The following is a 21646-nucleotide window of genomic DNA, read 5'->3' on the forward strand; positions in this document are numbered from 1 at the left end:
TCACAAAGAACAAAAGACATAATGCTAAGATCAAAGGGAAAGCTGGCAGGTGCCAGTTTCAGACTAACAGATGCAGAACCAGACGAAGTTCGCTGCAGAAAGGAAAATCAGAGTTGTTTAACACATGAAAGCCATAAATCAAGACCAGAATCGCGGCATGCAGAACCCCAAAGAAAATCCCATAAAAACCCAGTTAAGAGAGTATACCAAAATCAGGCCCTGGGAAAGGAACAAGGAAGAAAGGACTGTACATCAAATAACGGGAAGAGAAGCCCAGAAAATTAAACCGGGTTGGACAACTCCATGGACTAAATATTACAATCAATCAGAACGAGAAGTGCTGAAAGACAGGCTGAAGGACTCACAGAGACCTAGAGGGGGAGACAGTAACACGGTGGATGCAAAAAGACTGAGGGATGTTCCCAGACCGCTTGCTGATAGCCTAACGGCAAAACTGAAATTTACGGTGGACAACTCTAATTCTAAGGCACTAACACAAAGTAGTGGAAGTCAAAGCCTGAAACAAGGAATGCATGAATTAAAACCAGAAAAAAAGAAACAATAGGCTAATATTGAGGCAGAAAGGGGAAAGCCCCTACTGGCCTCATGGAACACCAGGGGCTTCAGCCATCTTTATTCCCGAGACAGCACTTTTTTGGGAAAATATGAAATAATCTGCCTAGAGGAATCTTGGATAAGATCGATTCCCCTATGTGAGGGTTATGATGTGTATATCAAAGGGCGGCTGGACAGACTACGTGCTGGCCTCCTGACGCTAGTAAAAGGTGAGAGTGATCTCCAAGTACTGATTCATTGCATCCCAAATCCGTACGTCCAGACTCTAAAGATCAAGAAAAAGATCAAGAAAAAGATCAAATCTCAGGACATCGGCCTCCTTTTAATTAAAACCTATTGGAGTCAAACTGATTACGAAAATTAAACATATCTATCGGATATCGTAGAAGCAATAGATGAATCTATGATAGAAGAAAAAAAAATCAACTAATTATTATCTGCAGAGACTTGAATCTAAAGCTGCTTGATAAGGCTGGAAAACTAAAACCAAACCAGCAGCTGGAAGGTAATGAAAAATGATGGTCAGAAGAAATGGAAATACGAGAGATGAAAATCTTAAATGGGCGGACAAAAGGAGTCCTTGAAGGAACAATCACATGGCCAAACAACATAAGTAGTGGGGTCTTAGATTACTGTTTAGTAGCTGGAAACACCCAAAGGTGGATCAACACATTCAGTGTCAAGAAACACACTCTATTAGAGATTGAATTTAACTGGGAGTCTGGTGGCGCAATAAATCAAGCCCTTCCGGTACTAAAAGTTACGTGGGGAAGAAACAGGCTCAGAATGAAGCCCCAGGCAATCGCTAATTTAGCTGATGGGTTTAATAGCCAGGTAAAAAGAAATATAAAAGAAGTAGAATACAAATGGCTACTAAAGGAGTACGTAGTACAATGTGATGAAAACAAAAATCGTTGCATCACAGGGAAACACGCGTACAATGTTGACCTGGTGACCAGGCGAAAGACCCACCGTGCAGAACTAAGAAGCATAAGAAAAAGCTCTATGCCTAACAAAAAAGAACTGATACAGAAGTGCAAACAATCCTACAAAAACTAGCTGATTTCATCGAAGGCCTGGAGAGCTCAATGCGACGCCGAGAAGATGCTAGCCGCAATTCAAACAGCAAATTTGCGCAGCATTTGGGAGATCATTAATAAAGGGGACGACTTCCAATCGGCCCCAACCACTTCTCAAGTCTCAAAATAACTATGGGTCAAGCATTATACAACCTTGCTCCAGCAAACATCAGCTGTAGAAATGATCACACACCAATGAGAAAAACACCATGGCTCATAGAATGTGATTATGATGACATACTGGGGAGAATAAAGAAGTTAAGCTCTTCAAGAGCGGCCGGGCCAGACGGCATATCAAATCAAATGCTCAACGAAAATGGGGAAGCCGGGGCCAAATTCATCCTGCAGCTCTTCAATAAAATAAAAAAAGGGTATTGTGGAGACCCAAAGAACTATAGACCTATAGCTCCTCTGGACTCCATTGGAAAACATTTCGCCTCAATCCTTTTAAGGGACTTTAAAAAATGAGCCACAAAGGAGGGCCTCTTGGATAAATGCCAAACAGCTTTTGTATGCAGAGTCGGCATTTCCCTGAATTTATTAATTCTCAATTTATTAAAGCTCCGGGCCCTGGAAACAAAAACAACTGTGTACCTGGGCCTTATCGATCTGGAACAAGCCTTCGATGGAGTTAGCAGAGATCTACTCTGGGAAAAATTGAAGAACTAGAACTGCCCAGTAGACCTCATGGAAGCCATTAAAGAACTGTACACTGATACTTTAATTCAAATAATAACGAAAGGAGGTGCCACCACCAACAAGATCCCGACATTCAAAGGAATCAAAACAAGGTTGTGCTCTGGCACCTTTCCTGTTCATTCTATACTTGGCGGACATGCTTGAGTCGCAGAGAAAGATCAGAGCCCTTCCACCAACAATTGAATGGGAGGAGCTGTCTTGGATCTTATATGTGGACTACGTGGTCTTCAGAGTTTAAGAATTACCTGGACAGAAATCAAATGAAGATTAATATAAAGAAATCTGTTATCTTAATAATGAAGTCGGCTCGAGGACAACAATTTAAAAAAAATAAATTTGTATGGTCAATTGACAACCAAAAACTGGATGTCGTAGACAACAATCTACCTAGGAACAAGAATAAATAAAAATGTAAACAAACAGGGCCAATACACTCTAATCAGAGAAAAACTAAAAAAGCTAACAAATCAAGGCCGAGCTCTCCATCGAAGATTTGGGACATACTCAATGATGCAAGTATAAACCTTTTTCAAGCAGAAAGTGGTGGCGGTTTTGACTTATGGAGCAGAGTGCCTGCTAAACTTGCGATGGGAAACCTGGGACATAGTTGAAGACTTTTTTTGGCGGAAAATCCCAAGACTCCCTAACTGCCTGTCCATTTCGAACATAAGGCATTAATTGAGACTCCAGTCAATGAGATCTATAGTCTTGTGGAAAACAATTTCCTTTTACAGGAAACATACACTTAGCTCGCCTCCACCTCCATTTGAGATCCTAGCAAAAACAACAGTGGGGAAGGAAAATCAAAATCTCCAATTATGGAAAACAAAATGTCAGGAGATTCTACCGCAATCTAACATCAAAGGAGAGACATTAAGAACAAACCCTGACAAGGCAAAAAGAACCTTGCGAGAGAACGACTGGGTTGAAACAAGTATGTTAACAAGCAAACAAACTGTGCCACAATATTATTTGGGAGCGGAAGGCAGTGAATGACCCACCTCCATATTTGAGGAATTTTCCTTCTTCCTGGCTCAGGGATTTGCTGATGCAATGTAGGTTAAACATTCTTCCAACTAAAGAAGTACAACTTCAAAGAAAACAGATCACACATACTGAGGCTGGATGCCGACATTGTGGAAATGCCGACATAATAGAAACAACCATGCACTTGCTATTGTCTTGTCCAAAACTTGCAGCTCAAAAGAGCAAGTACCTGGTAAACTATGTCTGTCTTATTAACCCGAACACGGAGGAGGAATATTGGGAAAGGTTGTTAACAGGGAAAAAATTGGAACAACACTAGATCCTCTCAATTTTATAGATCAAGTTTTATAGCTGAACACTCAGTAAATTGCGGCTGCCTTGCTCAAAAACTAACATGAAAGGATCGGGGTATCAGAGCACAAAGTGGACCGTGGCCCCTAACCTGATGCCAGGGATTTATTTGTTTATTTGCTGTCATGTTCAGAGGCTGGAAACTTTGTTAAAGGTTTACATTTTTATTTAGCCAATAAAACAAAACAAAAAAAAATAATATAAGGACAAGGCTCTGAGTTCATATCGTATCATGGGTAGATGAGTGCAGCAATGTAGATGCAGGATTTGCTTCCAGAATTTGGATTCCAGCACGTCCCTGTATTTTCGTTTTTTGGGAGATGTAGCTTCCACACCATAAAGTAAGATAGGGACGACTTTCATTTGGTAAAATGTCATTATATGCTTGAGGGAATATTTTCCAACCCTCTTGGCTATAATTTTAGCTTGGGAGATTAATGTTTGTAGCTTGCCTCTGAGTTCTAGGGTGTACAAACTGGTATTATGTGTGTCTTGGACGATCACACCTAAGTATTTATATTACTGGACATTTATCAATTCACTTCCCTGTAAATTCCATTTGTGCTTGTACTTTTTTGACTTCAAGTTGTTATTGCAAACTACTATTTGGGTCTTACTATTGTTTATCACCAAGTTGTTTTCTTTGGCATAGACACCAAGTTGGTGCAACATCTTTTGGAGAACCACTGGTGTTTGCGACAGGGGAACAATGCCATCCGCATACAATAAGTATGGAATTTTCTGGGTGCCTAGCCTGGGAGGATCACCAATGCAGTTGGCAAAGGTTTCCCCCATGTCCAATATAAAAACGTTGAACAGGAAGGAAGCGAGCATACAGCCCTGTTTTAATCCCCTTTGCGTGACAATTGGGGGAGATAATTTGCCATATAAGGTTACTTGAACTTGCATTGATGTTTCCATATGACATAGCATTATCAGGGATATCAAAGTGATCGGGCAATCATGTTTTCTTAGGTTTTCATATAGAAGTACTCGATCTATGTAGTCAAACGCTGCCCGAAAATCAATGAAACCTAAATGGAGAGACTTAATCATGCTCAAGGTGAGACTATTCGGGATTGTGTCTAAACCCGTAACAAATCACGACTGAAATGGATCTTTAAGATTCTCTTTAGTCGTCCACACATTTAGTTCTCTGAGCAATAGTCGACAATAAATGTTGCCCGGCACATCTAAATGCGAGATGGGTCGGTAGCTATTTGGTGATTCCTGATCTTCCTTTTTGTAGATGGGCACTGTTATCGCATGTGTCCAAGTTCTAGGTAGACTCTGGGTGTGATTTATAGCTGAAAAGATGTTATACAATATAGATGCCCAAATCTCTGGATGACATTTCAATGTATAATTCGGCAAACCATCTGGACCCATTACTTTGGAATTGCTAGCTGTTTTGATGAGATGAAGAATATCATCTTGGTGAAAGGAGAGGTGAAATTTAATGGGGATTTTGACCGATTCTAAAGTATCACAACCATTGGGAACGGAATATAATTCATTATAGTGTGTTACCCATTGATGTGTGGTAACAGTAGTGGACTGCATGGCCGTTTGGGGCCCTATTGTAGATTGGTTTATGATGGTCCACATCTTGGATGTGTTTTTATTTGCCAAAATCTTAAACATATTGGCACCGTCCCTCTGGTATAGCAGTGATCTGTGGCCTTTGATCCAGTATTTATAATCAGCTCTGATTTTCTTCGAGAGCTCGTCTGTGGTGGTCGGGGGACAATGGGCAAGCTTTCTCAATTCTGCTTGGTATAACGTATTTATTGTTCTTACAACATTATCATATATATATATGCGAATGATGTTGCCTAGTCCTATTTAATTTCGTATGCTGGAATAGATGCATCATTTTGCTATATACTATTCCCCACTTTCCAATTGTGTTACTCCACTACTCAATGATTTAGTTAAGTATTGGTTGAAGTAAAACAGAGCATCTTCCTACCATCAGAGGTGATTCTTTCCAGAGTTAACCACTAGACATCCTTTTTGTTGCAGAACCTCACTAACTAGATTTCCAGCTTTCCCTTCCCATTTTGCTGTTAACATTTTATGGTCACTCATAAGAGATTTTACCACACAAAATTTCTTAATGGCAAAATAACATTATTGACATAGATATAGTCATTGCACTGGCGCCTTGGCCCCATGTTTGCTCTGGAGGTTTGTCCAAATCAAAAGCCCCATCATAAGCCTCGAGATTCAACCAGCAAGTTCCACCAATGCAGTCTCTCCTTATTGTACGAGTTGATCAAGTCAAAACAGTTGAGGTTCAAATCACCAGCTAATATGAGGTGGGATGTCTTTTGATCTGCAGCCGCTAGGTCCAACAGAGCATTCAAATCTCTAAAAAAAACAGTCATCCGGCAATGCCACTGGATTCCAGTATATGTTAAGTACGGCATAGACAATATCCTGTGTCTTTAGGTTTATTAGCAGCATATACTTATTAGGAGCTGCCCAGAACTCGGATGAAAATCCCTTGACTCTTTTTACAGCTATGAGTAAGCCCGAGGATGGTCTCCCTTTGAGGGGTTTGAGCCGGATTTAGGTGTATATCATGGTTGTCCCAAACTGGAGGCTGAGTCAACCATGTTTCCTGCAGTAAAACTATGTTGAATTTGCCTATGTTGCTTTGGTCATTATTTAGCAGATGTTTAAAGCCTCTTGTGTTCCAACTTAAGAGAGAGATGTCATAATTGTAAAATAGAGAGACTAGTTAGCGTTAACTGCTGTTGCATTGACATTGCTTGACATTTTGTTGGACACTATTAGCTTTGGTACTCGCTACAGTTTTGATTTGTTCAGATTGAAATTCTTTCTTATCGGAGGGAAGCTCTCCAAGCGGGGCCACATCCACAGATAAGATAAAGCCCAATTTAGATAAAGTGCCCTTTGATTGCCAGATTAAATTTTAGACTACTCGCAAGTTCATCCACAGTCTGACAGAATTTAAATGTGTATTATCTGTGAATTCAACCAATGCGATATCAGTGGATATGATATCCTCTAGCTGATCTACATCTGAGAATATAGCCATCACTGACCTTCGATTGAGGTCATATTGGATGGCGGGAGAGGGTTTACAGGCCAACACCAAGGAATGAGAAGCAGGTTGTTTACGAATCAGAGGGTTGGCACCACTAACCAGATAACGTTTGTATGGGTTGGTCCTCTCAATTTGTCTATTGAGAGTGCTTTGCTCCTTGAAGTTACCCAAAGCGCTCTCAATAGCATGAGGGCCCCTGAGCTGTCCGGTGGAGCTGTGATATTGCCCAAACTCGGAAGTGTGCCCTGGGGAATTAGAGGTGCATGGGATACCAGTGTCACTGTTGGGAGGTTTGCTGCAGGATTCTTATACAGTACAACTACTGGGACTGACATAAAGTGTTCCGTCAGAAATTATCCAGATGTATGGAGCTGCTGCTTCACACCTTGATCCCACTCAATGTGGAGTGGTTTAGCTCCAGTGGGTAACTCTCCCACCAGCAAGGGTCCATTTTTGGTGCCTAGAGCTACAGAAGCTAGTGCTGTGTGGCCCGCCATATAGACGTCCACTGCCTTGCAGATTTCTACTCTGTGCATATCAATCGCCTTTCCGTTACTTACATTAGTTGGTTTGTTACTTGATGGGTCTTTGGAGATAGTTGATGAACTTCTCTTTGTGGATTCAGCATTTGTGGTCTTCTAGTTGGTAACTTCTTTTACCAGTTCATCCAAAAGCGGGTAATCAAGCACATGCACAGGTTTGGACGAATTATCTCCCCTTTTTTTCGCTTGTGACTGCTGTAAGTATTTTTTCTTAACAGCTTGGGAAGCAAGTGAAACGCTCTTTCTGGGCAGCATGATTGCCTTAAAAAATTGTTTCAATGGGGCGTGGCCTGGAGCGCCGACGATGCGGTCGCTCCTTTGACGGCCTCCGTGGGATGCCCGCTGCCGCGACAAATTGGGGCCAATCTTAGGCTAGGATGATGGACCGAAATATAACCGAGGCTTGGTGAAAGCCTGCTGCAGTGGTGGCCGCGCTTCTGGAGTCTTCTGGAGACAAGCCGCAGAAATACAAAGCTTTGAGCTCCCCGCCCGCACCTTTCTCCAAGATGGCGGACGAGGGCTCAGAGGATTGCAGAGGCCGAGGAGCGGCGAAAAGAAGGGGGGGGAGCGCCTGCCCCCGGGGGATCTTCGCAGCGGTCCCCTTCCAGCACGCCGACCCCCACATATATAACTCTCCTCGTTGGGGATTGCCCCCCCTCTTGCTCCTCCCTGCCCTGTCTCTGCGGGCAACGATGAGGCCACGACAACAGCCCGACGCGGCCTAGCGGCCTAGCTGAGGCACGCGGGCCCCCTGTCTCCAGCTGCAGGGTGCTGGCGGCAGTGCGCCCGTGATCGGAGAGAAGGGGCCCTTGAGGACGTCCCGGCGGCCCTGCCAGCAACCACGCCCTGGAGGGCCGGGGAGTGCTGGGAGGATTCCGCTTCGGACGCGGCTTGCCGTGCCAACAACAATAAGAAGCAGCCCCGGCCTGGAGTGGAGTTGAGCCGGGGGAGGGAGGACATCGGCGGCGCTGCTCCAGTGCCTTCCCGTACTGAACCACCTCAGCCAGCAGCGGCCACCATCCTTAGCAGCCTATAGCAATACCCCCTCCCCACCATCGGAAGAGGCCGCCAACAGAAGGGGGGCCCCCGCTGGGCCGCTGGAGCCCCCACCCTACGCCCAGACATGGTAAAATTTGATTCCCCCTATCTCCCCCTACTACAGCTCCGCTCAGCTTCCGGGTGGGACAAGCTACAACTCTGGAGACAAGTTAGGAGCTACGCAGCAGGGATTGAGCAGGCCTGGTGAGCTCCCATCAGCAACTAAGAGGGGGCAGCCAGACACAACTACCCCCTTACCTACCTGACACACGAAAAGATCCTCCATCTTCCTGGGGCGCCTCGGCCCTCCTTCTGCAACCCCCCCCCCCCATCCACCCACTGTGACTCTTTGGCCCCTAACACCGCACTGATCTTCCCCTCTACTCCGGGGTACACATAAGCCCCGTTTTGCCGGGGTGAACGAGATGTCCAAACAAGCCAAGACCGGCAAAAACGCAGACATTGCAACAATGCTGATGGCGACGGATACGTCTAAAAACAAGAACCCCCTGGTTCCACCCATCTAGCAGCCCCAGAGGATAAGGGTAACCTTGCTACGAAAAATGATATTAAGGCTTTCATGGCGGACATTAAATCAGAATTCAGATCATGCATGCTGGAATTGTCTACCAAACTGGAAAACACAGACCAAAGGGTAACAGATGCCGAACAGAGGCTAAGAGAATTGGAAGACCGTACACAGAACCAAGCATCGACCCTGGCGTAGGTTCAGCACTCAATCAAACTCCTCCAGGATAAATGTGAAATATTAGAATTTAAACAAGAAGACCTAGAAAACAGAGCCTGACGCAACAACCTGCGCATCCGAGGGGTCCCAACCTCAGTTCCGGATAGAAACCTGGCGGAATATGTGGGGGACCAATTCCAAGCTCTTCTACCGGATTTCGATAAGTCACAACTCCTCCTGGACCGCACTCACAGGATGCGCCCTCGCCGGGGAGTGGAAACGGACTCTCCACCAGACGTCATAACCAGAGTGCACTTCTTCACGACAAAGGAAGCCATTTCTGCAATCAGTCGCTCTCGTGATGAAATAACTTTTCAGAGCACCCCCATCCAAATTTACCAAGATTTATCCATCCTCACTCTCCAGAAAAAACGAGCCCTTCGACCCCTAGCTGTCTTTCTACAAGAACAACAAATTCGGTATTGATGGCTCTTCCCCACGGCCCTACAGTTCTCCTACAAAGGCACTCAAAGAAGAATCAGCCACCTGGAAGACGCTGAAAAGATCATGAACCCGACACCCCCTGACGCACGGTCACCCATGAACTCTGAGAGGGCCTCTGTCTCAGACCTCCCGAAATCGCCCATCACTAAGGCAAACTCTTGGCACAAAGTCCCGAGGTTCAGAAAGAAGTAGCCACACCTAAAGGAACCTCACCATCCATAAGAAACGAAAGAAGACCCCGACGGTGGGGGCGGCGGGCCCCACCCCACGGCCCATGCCCGCTTCCGAGGATCAACCCATCTATATCCTTTGAAGGCGATACCTACAAGTTTAGCCATGTTGGCTATGAATAGTTACGTGGCCATGTTGGCCAAGGGGGGTGCTGGACACATAAACCTGCCACCCCCCACAGTTAAATCTCCACCTCCCTGTTGGAGGCTGGAGCAAAAATCTCAATGGCCGGGAAGCACGCATCCACAGTACCCACGAGATGCTGGCTGACACAACCTCGTCCCCCGCACACCCACCAGACATGACGACTCCCTCGTCTAGCGTTCCAGACCACTCCACCCTGAACTTCGTCTCACAGAATTTTTTAATTTTTTTTTTATTTATTTGCATTTGTATAGCGCACATCTGCCCATGGACATCGTGGCACTGAAAGCAAACTTACTTGTTACAGGCGTACATGGAGTAAATACAGATACAGTGCAGAGCATTCATGCATATATACTTACAGTTGTGCTTAATTAAGTACAGTAGGATAGGATGGAGTTAGTTAAACAGCGAGGTTTTAAGTACTTTACAGAAGGCGTGGTATGAGTTTTCGTTCCTTAGCGCGGTAGGGAGTGCGTTCCAATTTTTAGGTGCTAGGTGTTGAAAGCTAGACCCACCGGCTTTCCTTCTTTTGAATGTGGGTACATATATCTGGTTTGTCAAATGTGACCTGGTGGGTCTGATGGATGAGTTAAGAGTGATTCTTTCAGAAAGATAGGGGGGGAGCCTTGGCGGAGAGGCATCTGTGGGTGATGGCCATGGATTTGAATAGTATCCTTTCTTTTATGGGTAGCCAGTGAGCTTCTTTCCTGGCTTGAGAGATGTGCTCCCTTTTAGGGATGCTTAGGGCTGCTCTTAGGGCATTGTTTTGTGTTACTTGCATTTTTTTTAGGTTTTGTGAAGACGTACCTAGGAAGAGAGTGTTGCAGTAATCTAATTTGGTGCCTACTGTGGCTCTGGCTATGGCTATGGCCAGGCAGTTTTTAGTGGATAGGAAGGGTTTGACAGCGTTGATTACCTTAGTGGTAAGTGCAGCAGAGGAGGCTATGGCATTGACTTGTCGTGTCAAGGAAAGAGTGGAGTCAAGGTATACTCCTAACGTTTTAACTGCAGTGGAGACTGTGATGGTGGAGTTGTCTATGTTGAAGGATTTGTACCGCGGTGGGAGTTTGTTTAGAGTTTCTTTGGTGCCAACTAGTAGGATCTCTGTTTTGTCCCCGTTGAGGCAGAGGCCGTTGGCTGCCATCCATGTTTGGATGGCTGTATAGATCTTGGTTAATGCTGCTGCGTCATGTTCATAGATCCCTGTGAGAGGGAGCAGGACTTGCGTGTCGTCAGCATAATTTGTGTAAGCTATGTGACGACGGTCCAGGTCATTGAACGGTGGGTGGGTGAAGATGTTGTATAAGGTAGGGGCAGTGCAGGACCCTTGTGGGACGCCACAATGGATAGTGGTAGGGTTAGCGCTGAATGTCAGAGGTCTAAACTCCCCAGCCAAACGCAAGTCAATATTGCAAAAACTTCAGAATGAAGGGGCGGCGGTAGCCATGCTGCAGGAAACGCACTCATTACCAGCCGACTTTGGACGTCTACGCTCTCGTCTCTTCCCGAAACAATTTGTTGCATCTGGAAACTCCAAAAAAGGGGGCACAGCCATTCTCCTCAGGAAGGGGGTGGACTCCCAGATTCTCGACACAAAGCTCTGCCCGGAGGGCCGGTTCGTTGCTGTGAAATGCCTTCTACTTGGGGAACTATACTCCTTTGTGTCGATATATGCTCCTAATTCGGCTCAAGCCTCCTTCTACGAGGCCCTATATGCTGCTCTCCCCTCCTTCCTCGAAGGCCAAGTTATCATTGGGGGCGACTTCAACGGAATGCCGGACCCTACAATAGCCAAGTCCCACCCCCCATCATCTGGGGACTTCACCTTAGCTTTGGCACTACTACAGCTATTCAGGACTCTGGATGTGGTAGACGCGTCGAGGGTTCTCCACCGCTCCGAAAAAGACTTTTCATTCTACTCACACGTCCACAGAACATTTTCAAAGAACGATCTCCTTCTGGTCTCCCCCCAAATTCTCTCATTCACCAATGAGGTCTCCATAGGCCCACGGATTCTGTCGGACCATGGTCCAGTGTCCTTGGAAATCCGAATCCAGGGCCCTCCCCACCCGGCCCGACGTAGATGGACACTCTATGATCCAATTCTCAAAGAAATGCCGCTTAGGGACTCGATCGCCACCACAATCAAGAATTTCTTTCTGGAAAACCCTGTAACTGACACATCGCCCACCAACACTTGGGACGTTATGAAAGCGGTCGTGAGGGGGGAGTTAATAGCACGGGAAGTTGCCATCCACAAAGCCAGACGTCAAACCTGCTTAGCCCTCGAAGAAGACCTCCGGAAGGCGGAGCAAACTCAAAGAAAAAGGATGGTCCCGAGAACCCAACGAGCCATTCGCACGTCACAGAAGAAGATTGAGGCCCACTTCGCCAAACACACAGCACACCAAATGGCCAAGGCCAAGCAATTCTATTACACCAAAAACAATAAAGCAAATAAGCCACTGGTGGTCAAACTAGCCAAAGCAAAACGAAACAACACGGTTATTGGGCTCAGAGACACACATGGTCGAATCCAATACGCAGAACAAGACAAACAACGCCTGGCAGCTGAACATCTGAAACAGATAATGACCGATCCACCACGGGACGTGAGCGAACAAAGGGAATATCTTTACAAAGCAGCACTCCCTTGAATCCCGGACGCCACGCGAGACCTCCTGAACGCACCAATTTCTACTGAGGAGGTAGATGAGGCTATAAAATCTCTTAAATCTCGTGTGCCAGGCCCAGATGGCTACACAACGAGGTTCTACAGGGTTTTCAAGCACCAACTACTCGCCCCACTGGTACAGCTGTTCAACTCCTTTAGAGTGACCGGCGTGACAACCCCCTCCATGCAAGAGTAAATCACCATCCTGCTCCCCAAACCTGGAGGCGACCCAAGATGTCCAGCCTCATATAGACCCATCGCCCTCCTCAACATTGACGCCAATAATATCTACTCTAAAATTCTGGCGACTCGACTAGCTCACATCCTCCCGGATATAATTCAGCCCGACCAGTGCGGCTTTCTGAAGAACCGATCTACGGCGGACAATATCTGCAGAGCTCTGAATTTGGTGGATCTAGCCATACGTGGAGAAAGAGGGATGGCACTCATGGCACTGGACGCAACCAAGGCATTTGATAAGGTGGACTGGATATTTATGAGGCTTACCCTAGAGTCTTTTGGATTTGGGCCGGAATTCCGCACAATGATTCTAGCCAACTACAAAGCACCCAGAACCCTACTTAGAATCAATGGCAATCTCTCGGCCCCCATCACGCTGACCTGTGGAACGAGACAGGGATGTCCACTGTCTCCACTCCTATTTGCCTTGATCATGGAGCCTTTCGCCCAAAAGATTAGGCTGAACCACTCAATTAAGGGGCTCCAAGTAGGGCCCTCGCACCATAAACTGGCCCTCTACGCAGACGATGTCCTTTTAAGCATCACTGACCCCCGCAGTTCCTTGGCACACGCCTTGGCCGAGCTAAACAACTATGGAAGGGTCACAGGCTTCACTATTAACTTCAATAAATCAGCAGCGCTGGTAATAAGGATTTCACTGAGAGAGCGAGAAGACCTAATTCAAATGTGCCCGATGGAAAACTAAGGCTATCAACTACTTGGGGGATCCAGATTCCGGCTAAACCGACAGATGTCTACCGCATGAACTTCCCTCTGCTCTTCCGAGAACTGGAGTCCGACCTGAAGCGCTGGGCATCCCAGGAGATCTCCCTGATGGGCAGGATCACAGCATGTAAAATGAACCTGCTTCCAAGATTTCTGTATACATGTTCAGCCCTCCCAGTGATGATCCCAACCCCCGCACTTCAGAACCTACAGAGGAAAATGCTGCAATTCATCTGGAGGGGGAAAAAAGCCAGATTACCAAGAGACTCAATGATGGGGAATGCAAGACTTGGTGGCCTGGGGGTCCCTGACCTCCAGAAATACCAGATAGCAGCCCAACTAGCATGCACCCAAGCATGGCAAACAATTAACAATCGCCCTAGATGGGTGGACATGGAACAATCGAGCCTAGCCCTTACCCTACACTTCCTTCCCCACATCCCACCGGCGACCAGACGACCATGGCAGGAGCTATTACTGACCACCAGGCATACTGTTGCCATATGGGATAAGACGCTGAAGCAGAAGAAAATCCCAAGGGGACTTAACCCCTCATCCCCGGTCTTCCTGAACCCTGCCTTTTCCCCGGGAACAGCTCCTTAAAACTTCAAAAACTGGATCAAGGGGGGATTGGAGACCATAGGATAACTCTTCAAGGGAGGACAACCACTCTCTTACGAACAATGTAAAGATAGCTTCCACCTTCAAGAAACGGACAGGTTCACTTAACTCCAACTGCGGCACTGGTGTTCCCACTCACAGATACGCCAAGCAGCAACCCGTCTTCCCACACCCATAAAACTTACTCTCAAAAACCTTCCACTCAGAGGTAAGATCTCAACATTATATAAGCATCTCCAAAAAGACTTACTCACCTCCAAATCCCGGGCCATGGCACAGTGGGAGGCAGACCTGGGACACCCCATAGAGGACCAAGCCTGGGTGGACATCTGGTCCCGCATCCAATCAGCATCCACCTGTGTTACAAATAGAGAATGCGCCCACAAAATCTTACTATGCTGGTACTACCCCCCCTTTAAGACTGCACCACATGAATCATTCGGTGGGCCCGGCCTGCTGGAGACGATGTGGCCAAGTAGGACCCTTTTTCCACATGTGGTGGACTTTTCCCAAGACCCAGAACTTCTGGAAAGAATGCCTAGCAGTCATTGCAGAAATCACGCACATTACACTCCCATTAGAGCCCAAACCTATTCTCTTGGGCGCCCCGGTCCCAGGGATTTACCCATGCACAGGCCCTAAAGCTAAACTGCTGTCCCACTGCTGTCCCATTGCCTGTCGGCGGGTAGAATAGTGGTGGCCCGCACATGGAAGTCGGTGGAAGGCCCACTCCTGCCCTTGTGGTGGGTGAAACTGTGGGATGTACTCATAGTAGAGAAGGTGACCGCGGCCAGAGCAGGCCTTCTCCACCGCTTCCAGAACATTTGGAACCCGTTCCTTGAATTTGATCGAGACTTTCCAGCATTAACATACAAAACTCAGCTGGCCAGGAGGGTCCTAGAGAGCTGGCCCGCCCCACAGGGACAGGAACAGGAGGAAGGGGAATGAACTACGGGATGAACTCAGGGAGGGGTTGGGGGGAAGCAGTACTCTTGTGTAATAATGCATACTGAATGTTGACCGCAAGTGAATATAATGTTTTCCTGCCTTGTTCAAAAATAAACATTTATAAAAAAAATAATAATAATTGTTTCGATGTAGAACTCCCTGAGCTCTTAACTAGTTTGTGATTTTTGGTGAATTTCGCTGACGCAATCTTTTTACTTTTAGTGGGGATACCTGGAGTGAATAGCTTGTAAGTTTTCTTTTTCCCTACCACAGGGTCAACTGATTGTGACAGATTAAGGGTTGAAGTGCTCGGATTAATTGAGTTTATATCAGCTGCCAGGCCCTGGTAGATTACGTTATCTATGAATGTTAATGGCATATTTGTATCAATTTTTCTCCCACAGTGTTCAAATGCTGGTGTTAAGAGTTTTGTGCTGTTGCTCTATATCAGTTTGGCAAGCAACAGAAGTTACTGTCGCTTTCGGGTTGGTGACATGGTGCTGAAGGCTCAATTTAGAATTCAAACTTAACCCCACAGAGTTTTGCTTCGGGTCTCCGTGGGGTGGGATGAAAGAAATGGCTGAATCTGTAGTGCTGTAGCTGACATCAGGGAACATCACAGGTGAACCAGACACATTTTCGGGTAACGTTTTAACTGAAAAAACAGTCATTAGGATCTAAATCGATCACTGCCTCATCAGCTGCAGTTGACTTTACTGACGAATTGGGCTCAGCTGTTTTTACTGCTGATGGCACCATGTTTCACATCGCAGTATCAGACAACAAAACGTCCTTGTTGGTTTCCATTTGAGCATCTAAGTTCGGTGTCTTTAAGGGCAGCAGTGGGTGTTTGAGTGATGGCTGACGTTCTCTACTCGCACAGCATCCTGCCTTCCTCCCATACGCTCATTAGTACTGGATTGCTCACCCGGCACGCTCGCAAACTTAGCTGTATGGGTTGAGAGCGTGTCACTGCAGAAAGCTCTGATATCAGAGTTCTTGATTCCACTCGGGGCGCTCTAAATGCTTTACGAGTTTGCGTCCCAAGGGTGTACAACATGAATAACTTGAGTCGCTCAAGCGCACTGCAATCAGCTGTGCAGCTTTACCGCTTACTGGCAAAGCAGGCAGGTTGATGCAGGGCATGCCGGATTTCAATGTGCGGGGAATCATTTCAATGCAACCGCCAGAAGTAGCCATAAGCATTGGAAGACCTTGTTGCCCCGACTCCGCGGCGAAGAGGCAAAGAGGTACTTCTGCTCGGTGCACGCGAATAGGCAATTTTGTAGCTTAGCCTGGAAAGTGGGCGTGGCTTAACAAAAGTAAGCAATAGGGAGCCAGATTAACTCTCCAAAGACTTGTGTATGTTCACAACACCGCAAAGCAAGTTCACAGTGGGGAAAGAGCGTCCTGAGGCAGGGGTACTTCAAGGTACTTCCGCTCGGTGCGCACGCACTGGCGCGCGCGAACAGGCAATTTTGTATCTTAGCCTGGAAATGGGCGTGGCTTAACAAAAGTAAGCAATAGGGAGCCAAAGTAACTCTTCAGACTTGTGTATGTTCACAACATTGCCAAACATTGAAACACTTGTGTACGAGTGCAATACAAATAAAATATCATATCATAAAGCAAGTCCACAGTGGGGAAAGAGCACCCTGAGGCAAAGAGGTACTTCCAGGTACTTCCGCTCGGTGCGCGAAGGTGTTAACTTACTTTGCATTGGGTGTTTCCAGAAGTACTTACCTGCTTCAGAATATATGTAAGATCTCTTGTTTTATTCTAATAACCTTTTTCTTTGACATATTCCAAGTATTGCTCTAAATGCAACAGTGATATATTAATGTCCACAGTGTCCTAGCTATTTAAGTCACCTGATGGTGTAAGAAGTGGGTGTGCCATCCCAAATGGGTACTTGCTGATTTAGAGAAACTAAAAGTTTGTATTTTGGAGTGTATTTGTGTGTTACTATTATATTGCCCCTTTTGCAGGAGGCTTACTCAAACTGACTGTTAAATACATTAATAATTGTTTAATCAAGAAACCCTGAGTATAAGAGTTTATTTGAATACGTGTCACTGTGTAACTCCCCCACTGCTCACACTGACCCCTCTTGAGATAAGCCTGGCTGCTCATATACGCTACCAACCGGTTTAGTACAGACTTATACCAAAAGCTGTGTTCCTATCGTCAGGAGGTCAGGGTTGTTGTAGTGCACCCAAAGGGTAATGCATACAATCTTGTCTAACATCTCCGTTTGTGCATCCAACTTGGATTTTGCTACAAAGTCATTATGTCATCGAGACGTTTAACTTCTACTTTTAAAAAGGAATGTTTTACAGCAATCTGAAAGAGGTTTATAAGATGACTGTTTTCTCAAGAACTCCATCTCTCAATTTGATGAGGCGCCTGAACAATTCAAGTCTGCACAGCACAATCATTATTTGTGCAAAATAATCTCCGAGATAAATTTGGGTCAGGTTATATTCAGAAAATCTTTAATCCATAGCGCTGCGGGAGACAAGATTCCCAGAGAAGAGAATGCCCCCTCCCACAACACAGCAGATATTTTGTAGGATTGTGATTGCATATTATTCAATACAAGAATACACTAAAAGATTCTTGACTTCATCAATGCAGTGATAAAAAGAAAGCATTATAATATTAATTAATAGATCATGCTCTATCCAACCTAGGTAATCAAGGTCATAAATATCATTAGTGGGTAGATAAAGTTGCAGCTGGGTAGTGAGTATAAAATTATTGGGGTTTGAAGCTGAACTTGTAAGTTAGAAGCATAGAGGCATATCAGTAGGTTCCCTTATTACAGTTTCAATGTAGTCTACATTACTAATTGTGCATACACAATAGAAATGTAAACGCGCAGTCAACTTATTTTCCCTTCTCGTTTTCTTTTCTTGCATTTCAAGTGCCAGCTGAGATGGCTTCTGATTTGTTTCAAATCTTGCAAGCCTTGTGTTCTTATGACAAGTCCCTGTATGCTGCATTATATCATGCAACACATTTTGTTTTCACCCCACATGATCATGTCAGAAGAATATCTTCTGGGTGGAGGTGCCCAAACGTGTTGGTCTATTATATGGTAAAACAGTTGACACTAGCAAAAAGTACCATTTCTCTGAATGGGTTCTGTGGACAGAAATGACAACACTCATCAATTGTTGAAAATCAATGATCCTGTAGGTCGCTGTTCCGATACGCTTATCGCTTGATGTGCTTTGCACTCTGAAGTAAACTGCACTGATAATGGGCTGGGTGACATACCCCAGAGCACACGTTGGGGGGAGGTGAGAGTTGGTGTGCTGGGGCATACTGAGACCTACTGTGCTCTCACCCCACCTGTTGCCTCACCCTGGCGCGGCGCATTGCAGTGCAAATGTCCCAGAAACCGTGCATTCTAGGGTTGAAGACCAGTCCTTCTATGACCACATTGATCTTACACAGATTTCAGGCAACCATCTCATGTGTCAATGTGCTAAAATCTGGGGAAAGGGGTTGGATGTCCAAATGTCATGTAGCAAGTGTAGAATTGTAAAGGAACAACACTTCCCCAAGCCACAAACAAATTAACTTTTGTTGAAATCCAGGGAACAGGGTGGGGTGTTCAAATGCCATGAAGCAAGTATTGTCCATAGGGTCCTAACAGGTTCACTTTTATAAATATAGATTAATCCTCGGACTGTCATCCTCAGCTCTACACACATGCTCAACACATTACAAGGAGAAAAGATAAAATTGCTCATTAGGGCAGTGACATGAGCAAAACGAGTGATCATGACATTGTGGAAGACGTGGTGCTAGCCAGATGAAACTGCTGATTTGTTAAGACTAGCAGTAATGGATAGAAAATCTTCAGTAAAATATTGTCAGATTTGGTGAGATCTTTTGATTAGTATGGCCTCTGGAGACAATGACCCAAACATGTACTTAAAGATAGTATTGGGTGGTACTCATCCCTAACCCATCTGCCTACCTTAGTGTGTCTTTCTCCTGTTATTAACCTCACTTATCTTTGCTTTTGTATGGTCTTGTCTAGGCCACTATACTGCAATATTCTTGATCGACAAGCAAAACAAACAGAATTCTTGCATGTATGACACCACTGATCCCATGTCAATTATTGTACTGCTTACATTCACAATGATTGAAGTAGTATATAGTTCTGTGTTACTTTTAGGATATTTTTAAGTCTGGATTCTCTACCACAATATAACGTTTAAAAATAAAAAATATATCTCACCTCCTGTTGTTCTGCATCTTTCAATTTAACAGCATATATCAGCTTTCTGGTGAAGTTTTGGAGTTTGGAATATTTGTGTTTCTGATTTTCAAGGTCGTTTTCAATACATTTGACCTCTTCATTCTAAAACAAAAATGGTACCAACATTAAGTAAATAATACAAATCCACTTATCTGAAGAATCAAATGACTCGATAAACAACGCATCCTTGTGATCATATTATAGTGGGAGTGACTAGGCTTGGCACGTCTGAGACAAGTAATATCAACCTCCTTGATGAAGAGAGTTTAATGAGTGTACAAAGAAAATGGAATTGCATATATTCTTTCAATTTTTCATGCCAATGTAAGAAATTGTTTCCTGTAACGGCAGTTTTTCAGCTTGATATTTTTTAGGGAGAATTCTCAGAAATGTGCTAATTCCTCTCTACCTTAGAGACCCCCAGCACTTTTGCTGGACTTAAGGACTTGTAATTTTTAACCTGGAGAGACTGAGACCCTTTTATCCCACTCTCTCATGTATTTTCCTGTGATTTGAACTCTGTGTTTCTTTTTGGTTGTGGAGTCTTAAACACCATAGGCATCCTCTTTACATTGTGTCACACAGCACCTTCAGTCTAGTGACACAGGGAAGTTTTCAAGATTTCCCAAAAGTTAAAATACCTTCTCTTGGATAAACTACTGTTTCCAAGACTTTGGGCCTCATTACACGGTAGGCGCTAAGGGATTACCGGCACCGGTAAGGTCACCGGTGCCGGTAATCCCTTAGCGCCCTACTACGAGGTCCCTCAGCGGGTCCCGTCGTTAACGCCTGGTCTGACTTGGCGTAAAGGACAGGACCCACTGAGGGATTTCAGAGCTAATAACGGTACCGCAAATTGCGGTACCGTTATTAGCTCCTTCCCCATTCCCATTGAGCCCTATGGGGGCTCGTCGTTCTTTTTACGCCATTTCTTGCTGGAAAGGTCCTTCTTGAGATTTACTCTGTGCGCCAAACTAGGTTTGGTCCCTTTGTACGTTTTGTCTTTGGCGGGATTCACAAGTGAAGGCCGCCTCTGGTTCCAGAGTGTCTGGCAGGGGTGGGAAGTGAGGGAGGTACCCGAAACTCCCTGTACTTGATCCCGTTGGTTACAGGAATGCACCCAAAGGTGATTGGCCGGCTGGCTGTCCAGCAAGGACAGCCACCCTGCTGTGTGATTGACAGCTAGGCTGTAATGAATGGGAGACACCTGCATAAAAGACAAGGCTTTTTGGCTTGGAAGGCGGAGTCAACCACTGGACGCAGGAATCCAAAGAAGAACTTGGAAGAGATTCCTGCTGCAACTCCTGGACCGTTGGTTTGCCCGGTGAAGCCCTACTGCTGTGCTGAAGCTCTGAATTCACCTTGACTACAGAAGCCCTGCAAGGATGACTTCTCCCCTTGAGTTGGTGGGACCAATCAACTCCAAAGTGAACTTGTTTGGACATCCTCTCAGAGGTGGCTGTATTTCCACTGCTGCTGCTGCTGGAACCGAAGTGCCAGGGAGAGGAACATCAAATGGGGTGCATCACTTAAGTCGGACCCGAGCTTGTGCAAGATCCTCCGGACTCCCAGCAAGCAGGACTGACCAAGCCTGAGCCACCTCAACAGAGTGCTGGACCCCAGATGCGAGGAAAGTCCAGAGAGGCATCCGAGAGACCACAGTGGTGCTATTTGCTGAGACATGAGGGGCTGAAACCGCAAAGTGCAGCTGAACTGAAGTTTGTCCTTTGCTGCTGCTGACCATCCCACTGTAGTGCAGGAGTCTCCAGAAGTCCTCCCTCTTGTCCCCACGACTGAGGCACAGGAACAACAGGATATGCAGAGCTGCACAGGAACAGAAGCCAACTGGAACCATTTCTTCTAACCAAAGGTACTGTACAGTCTAAGAGAACTTACCTCTTGTTGTGGTAGCCTTACTTGTTCTCAGTTGAGACTTGTCTTGGTTAACCTTGCAGAGCTGCTTACAGCTTTGCACTTCACAAACCTCCCAGCCTGCGGCCCTACATTGATTCTACTTTTTCTACAAAGACTTCTAAAACATTGTGCAAGACTTTTACCTACCTAGAAGAAGTGCTTCAGCTCACTTAGACTTTTGACAACTTAACATTGGCTGGCCTGGCTCCCTGAAAGACTCTTCTTACCTCTGACTTTGTGTTTTACCTTTCCTCCAGGAAAGGGTTAACTTACTTTGCATTGGAGGGTTTAACAGTACTTACCTGCTTCAGAATATTTGTGTAACC

The 21646-nt window shown here is 45.6% G+C and overlaps 1 protein-coding gene across 2 annotated transcripts in view; it reads right to left on the reverse strand.

Moving 5' to 3' along the window:
• Window positions 1-21646, reverse strand: part of HDX (highly divergent homeobox) — a 571608-nt gene that overhangs the window by 71905 nt on the left and 478057 nt on the right. For both annotated transcript variants that reach the window (XM_069612922.1, XM_069612923.1), the window contains one exon: window positions 19386-19508. In XM_069612922.1, coding sequence (XP_069469023.1) covers window positions 19386-19508 — 123 coding nt within the window. The remainder of the gene's footprint in view (window positions 1-19385; window positions 19509-21646) is intronic.

This window comes from Ambystoma mexicanum, chromosome 5p, assembly GCF_040938575.1.
Source record: "Ambystoma mexicanum isolate Mex_15411 chromosome 5p, UKY_AmexF1_1, whole genome shotgun sequence".
Taxonomy (NCBI): Eukaryota; Metazoa; Chordata; class Amphibia; order Caudata; family Ambystomatidae; genus Ambystoma; species Ambystoma mexicanum.